The sequence below is a fragment of the Scylla paramamosain genome, chromosome 2, assembly GCF_035594125.1.
Source record: "Scylla paramamosain isolate STU-SP2022 chromosome 2, ASM3559412v1, whole genome shotgun sequence".
In the NCBI taxonomy this organism is placed as follows: domain Eukaryota; kingdom Metazoa; phylum Arthropoda; class Malacostraca; order Decapoda; family Portunidae; genus Scylla; species Scylla paramamosain.
This window is the reverse complement of record NC_087152.1, coordinates 41,535,654-41,541,816: the sequence shown is the minus strand read 5'-3', so window position 1 is coordinate 41,541,816 and position 6,163 is coordinate 41,535,654. Positions and strand designations below refer to the sequence as shown.

The 6,163-nt window shown below is 41.0% G+C and overlaps 1 protein-coding gene and 1 long non-coding RNA gene across 2 annotated transcripts in view; one reads left to right on the top strand and one right to left on the bottom strand.

Moving 5' to 3' along the window:
* LOC135115289 (uncharacterized) overlaps positions 1-3,748 on the top strand; it is an 11,902-nt gene extending 8,154 nt beyond the window's left edge. The window contains exon 2 of the long non-coding RNA XR_010275942.1: positions 2,370-3,748. This is a non-coding gene — a long non-coding RNA (uncharacterized LOC135115289). The remainder of the gene's footprint in view (positions 1-2,369) is intronic.
* Positions 1-5,916, bottom strand: part of LOC135107510 (uncharacterized) — a 59,142-nt gene extending 53,226 nt beyond the window's left edge. The window contains exons 1-2 of the mRNA XM_064017472.1: positions 5,757-5,916; positions 3,797-3,838 (exon numbers count right to left, since the gene is read on the bottom strand). Coding sequence (XP_063873542.1) covers positions 3,797-3,838; positions 5,757-5,916 — 202 coding nt within the window. The remainder of the gene's footprint in view (positions 1-3,796; positions 3,839-5,756) is intronic.
* Positions 5,917-6,163: the final 247 nt, after the last annotated feature.

Genomic DNA, 6,163 nt, shown 5'->3' with positions numbered 1-6,163 from the left:
CATACGCATTTCCTTGCCTGTATTTCATGTAGCCCTTCGGTCTCCCCCTCTCCCTTTCTCTCTCTAACTTACAATATAATACTTAATAACTTGTATTGATGTATTGTGCAGCACTACTTTTGGATGACACATTTTTATCTGTTTACTCATTTACTTACTATGACTGAATCAAAAGTGAGAGACAACAAAGAACACACGCCGCTGGATGCAAATCATTCCATATTTTTCTCTAATATACAGCATGTACACTCGATACTTTTATTTCAGACATTCTATACAACAATTTTAAAACTCAGTTATCTTTTCCAAGACACCTTTTGCTGTCACTCGAAACAAATGGTTTCTGAGAGGAAATACAGACTGATTTTTTCTCATAAACCCTCGTGCAGTGTACGAAATAACACAGGAATACAGACACAGACTGATGTACACAGTCACTCAAAGCAAAGGGTTTCTAAGAGGAGATAATGTAAAGTGATTTCTCTTTGCCAAGGCACTGCACACTCAACCAAACTATGCAGAAATACAAGCGTAGATTCAGAATTAGATTCAGACTGAGATTGTTTACTGACCACAGATTATAAAGGCATACGTGTAAATAATGTTACAAATAACAATATTAGAGAGAGAGAGAAAAAAAAATTGCAGCGAAACAGACTGAAGCAAACTCTGTGGTACTCGTCTATAATTATAACTCTTAGAATAAACAGAATCGAAATTACACAGAAATGCAAACAGATACATAAAAGTGAAACAGACTGAGGCAAAGTGAGTGGTATTCATTTATAATAATAACTCCAAAATATAAGAAAAACCTAAATTGTAAAGTCTGATGTACAACAATGTAATGCACTTCCGGTCACTAGAAGACACTTAACAAGGAAATGAATGACAGATGAAACTTTCCTCATTGTTTATGGATAGAGAACCTGAACTGACCTCGAGATTAACTGGCTAGAGAAATTAAAATGAACTAAATGATGGATGGGACCTTCCTCACTGCCTGTAGCTAGACAACTTGAGCTAGAGATGAACTGGCCAGAGAACTAATGAAGTAAATGATGGATGGGACTTTCCTCACTGCCTGTACCTAAACAACTTGAGCTAGAGATGAACTGGCCAGAGAACTTCATAACGAGACTTTCCTCATTGTCTGTAGCTAAAGAACTTGATCAAGATACATAGTCATTGCTCTCCCTCCACGCTTTGAAATGCAACAGTACTCACGCAAAGAGTCTGTGTAGGAGAACTTCTGTGATGTATTCTGAGTTGTGTCACGTTGTATGAGTGTGTCTCCTGCTTTTTATGGGGCGTGAGTGCGTCAAGGGTAACAAAAGGTGCGCGTGTAGGCGGCAAGAAGGCGTGTTTTGCTAATACTACTGCGTGGGTATTCAAGGCTCCGTGGAAATGAGAATAACGAGGCTGTTGTTTTGTGCAGTAACGTTTGGCAGAAAATTCATGTCTGTTAACTTATCGGCCATTCAGTGAGTTTCTCATTGTCTGTTCATCAACCGATCTATCTATTTATCTATCTATCTAACTATCTATCGATCTACTTACCGACCTACTTATTTATTTATCTATCTGCCTACATATCTGCCTATATCACACACACACACACACACACACACACACACACACACACACACACATTCAAATTAACCACTGACATGACTAATGCTAAAAAAAATCTAAACACACTCTCTCTCTCTCTCTCTCTCTCTCTCTCTCTCTCTCTCTCTCTCTCTCTCTCTCTGAGGGAGAGGGTGAAGGAAGGGCTTAATGGCATATTTGTGATGTTTATTAGTCCTCAGATTGGGAGGGAGGGAGAGAGAGAGAGAGAGAGAGAGAGAGAGAGAGAGAGAGAGAGAGAGAGAGAGAGAGAGAGAGAGAGAGAGAGAGAGAGAGAGAGAGAGAGAGAGGGGGAGGGAGGGAGAGAAAGGGAGAAAGAGAGGGAGAAAAGAAACGTGGAAGTAAAGAAGGGATAAAGGGAAAGAAGCAAGAGAGAGGGAGAGAGAGAGAGAGAGAGAGAGAGAGAGAGAGAGAGAGAGAGAGAGAGAGAGAGAGAGAGAGAGAGAGAGAGAGAGAGAGAGAGAGAGAGAGGTAATGGGGGGGGGGTTGGGGGACTCCATTACTTAAGAATGAGTCAATCCACACTAATGGTGGGATAGCGTGATTCTCTCTCTCTCTCTCTCTCTCTCTCTCTCTCTCTCTCTCTCTGTCTCTCTCTCTCCCTCTCTTACCAATAAACCAGTATTTTCAAGCTATTATTATTATTATTATTATTATTATTATTATTATTATTATTATTATTATTATTATTATTATTATTGTTATTATCACTATATTTTCCTTTCTTTACCCTGCAGTTTCCCTGCCGGCCGTGGAGCAGCGCGGGCGTGTCGTGGACGAACACAACAGAGCACTTGCGTGGAAACAAAGTGCGTGTGTATTTGCGTGCGTTTCCCTAAGTCTGTGTGTGCGCGCATGTGTGTGTTTCCATGTGCGTGTGTGCGCGGCATGTAGGTATCAAATCTGGCTTGAAAATGTGGGCGTGTGCGGGTACGTGAGTGTGTGTGTGGGTGTGCGGGTTTGCGTGGGTGTGGGTGTGCGTGGGTGGGCGTGCATGTGTGTGCCTGTCACGTGCATGGAAGGCTTTTAAAGGAACGAGGAATATTGGTCAGTGACAAACAAAATAACACAACATTGTGGAACTGAAAATAACAAGACAAAAGAAAAAATAAATAAAAAAAAATTTTCAGAACAACAACAACAACAACAACAACAACAACAACAAAATAACAATACTGTGAAACTGAAAATAGGGAGATAAGGAAACTAGGAAAAGAAAAGCAGATTTTAAGAACAACAACGTCAATAGCTAAAATAATACAACACAACATTGTGGAGTAAAAAAAAAAATACATAAGAATACTGTGAAGTAAAAAAAAAAAAATAAGAAGATAAAGAGATAAGTAAAATATATAAAAGCAGAATTTAAGAACCATAAAAAAGAAAAAAATATAGTGAAACATCTTTGAATACAAAATTAAAAAAAAGTGTTGAGTGTTTAAAAAAAAAGACAAAACTGTGCTTATGGTTGAGGCAAACGAGAGTCGTAAGAGAAACAAAAGACAATCATCTCAGGAAAATATGAGTACGATTTGAATACAATTTTACTATAAAAACAAAAAAAAGAGAAAAGAAAAAAAGAAAGATCGTCATGGAAATTAAATACAGTGAAGACACGATGACAATTATAAGATAGACAAACTTTCAATTAATCGAGGAAAAATAAAGAAGTAACAGAAGGAATGGAAATAATCATGCAGCAGAGGACTAAAACATTTGGAAGAAAGAAGAGGGAAGAACAATAAAAACAAGAATACAAGAGAAAGAAAAGGAAGGAAAAAATAACGGAAGAAAGAGTGTTGCAGAACAAACAAAAATAAATAAGAAAAGTAGAAAACGCTCAAAGAAAGGAAATAAAAGAGCAAAAAAACAAAGGAACAAACAAACAAACATACTGAAATACACAAGCATAGAAAAATAAGAAATAAAATAATTTACCATAAAAATACAAAAGTAAAAGAAAAAAACAAGAAAAAAAAGCAAGAGAAAAGAAAAACAAATCAACAAGCAAATAAGAAGAGATTACTAGAGAGAGAGAGAGAGAGAGAGAGAGAGAGAGAGAGAGAGAGAGAGAGAGAGAGAGAGAGAGAGAGAGAGAGAGAGAGAGAGAGAGAGCCCTGACACAACCACCACCATGTACGAGGGACCTGCAGCCTGTACTTACCAGAACCCGCTGGACCTGAAGAGGGGCCTGCTGGGGCACAACCTGCAAAACAAGACACAGGGTGAGTACTATGGGAGCGGGAGGAGGAGGAGGAGGAGGAGGAGGAGGAGGAGGAGGAGGAGGAGGAAAAGGGTAGTTTGTAGATGTGTGTGTGTGTGTGTGTGTGTGTGTGTGTGTGTGTGTGTGTGTGTGATGAAAAGGGAACGGCATACATAAATTCATAAAAAAAAAAAAGGGAAGCGAACGATAAAATATTACTGGATTTTAACTAACTACTCGTTCTTTAAACACTCATCCACCCTACAGTAAAATCTAACTTTCTTATATCCTTATGTAATAGGAATGTAGATGAGGTGAAAATTCGGCATTAGTAATGGTGGAGATGCAGAGGAGAGGAAAGGAGAGGAGAGCAGTGAGAGGGGAAGGTAGACGGAAGGAAAGGAGAGGATAAGTAGAGAAGGGGAAGGGAAGATACTTAGGAGAAACTGGAGAGAGAGGAGAGGGTATGCGTAGAAAGAGAGGAGGAGGATGGAAGGCAGGGAAGAAAGGAAGAGAGGGAAGGAAGGAAGGCTTATGATTTAGAAACAAGGGAAACATGAGAAAAATAAAGAGATGGATGAAGGAAAGGGAGAAAAAATAGAAAAAAAGAGAGGTAAAAGAAAACAAAAGACGGGTAAAGAAATAAAAAAAGCAGAAAAATAAACGTGAAGAAGGATGAAGTATGGAAGGAGATGGAGAAGAAAAAGAGGAAAGGATCAAGAAAGGAAAAGAACTAAATATAAATGAAGAAATGAAGAAAAGGAGGAAGAAGAGAAAGATGAAAACAAAGGGAGAGAATGGGAAATGGGAAAGAGAAAAAGACGAGATGCAAATAGTGATAGGAAATGAAAGGGAAAGGAGAGTTTGCAAAGAAAGCGAGTTAGGGAGAGGGAAAAAGGAGACACGAGGGAATAAAGAAAAGAAGAATTAGAGGAAGACCTGAATGTGAATGAATGAATAGTAGACACAAGTAAAAATAACAATAGCATTTCATGTCACCAAAGAAAAATATGGATGTTATTTATCACATACTGCTAAAATAACTACTAATGGTGCTCCTCCCGCTCTTCCTCCTACTGCTACTACTATTACTAATACTGCTACTCCTCCCCCTCTTCCTTCTACTGCTACTACTATTACTACTACTGTTACGTAATACCACCACCATCGCCACCACTTACTTCTCCATCCCTCCTCATCACCACTGCTACCACTACCATCCCCACCACCACTAGCTTCCCCCTCCTCTTCCCACCACCATCACCACCACTATCTTCCCTTCTACCCCCATCCACCACCAGCAGCACCACCACCACCACCAGCATTAGCACTAACATCCCCCCTCCCCTCCCCCGGCAGGCCTGGCGCTGGGGGCGGGTCCACCATGATGGCCTCGCCTCTCAATATCAAGAGTGAGGAAGTGATGAGCCCAGACTGGTCAGCGTGTACCTACAGGTGAGATAGATAGATAGATAGATATATAGATAGAGAGAGATAGATAGATAGATAGATAGATAGATAGAGAGATAGATAGAGAGATAGAGAGAGAGAGAGAGAGAGAGAGAGAGAGAGAGAGAGAGAGAGAGAGAGAGAGAGAGAGAAATTTCTACTTTTAATAAATTTGGTATTCATAAAAAAAGACATCATAAAAGTAGTTACAGGAATATGTTTGTTTGTTTGTTTGTTATATTTTCTCTCCTTTGTTAGTTTGCTTGTTTTGCCTGTTTTATCCTTTTCTTCCTTTCTTCCTTCATTCATTCATTCCTCTCCCTTAATGCTCTCTCTCTCTCTCTCTCTCTCTCTCTCTCTCTCTCTCTCTCTCTCTCTCTCTCTCTCTCTCTCCCCCCCACACCCCTCTCGCTCTCTCATCACTCACCTTGTCTGTTTACCTGCTCGAATCAATTAGCAGCACCCCACTAACCTCCCCTCCCTCCCCTAAGGTTCCCGGGGCTGGCCAGCTGCGCGGCGGGGGGCGTGGACCCCCTCAAGGCCATGGGCGTCGCGGGGAGGGGGGCGAGGAGAGCAAGGTGGTGGGTGGGTACACTTCCTCCCTTCTCCCCAACCTCCGCTCTCACCCCCATGACTCCAGCGAACTCCCCCACGTGTCCACCACCACCACCACCACCTCCACTAACAATAACAACAACAACAGCAGCAGCAGCAGCAGCAGTAGTAGCACCACAGGCTTGCCCATCCACGCCCCCCGCCCTCCACCCCGGACGACAGGGACACCCCCCACGATAACAAAGGTAAGGAAAACAAATCATCTTTACTGATCTTTTTTTTCCTTTATGTCATGCGAGTGGTGTGGTTTTCTCTTTTTCTATG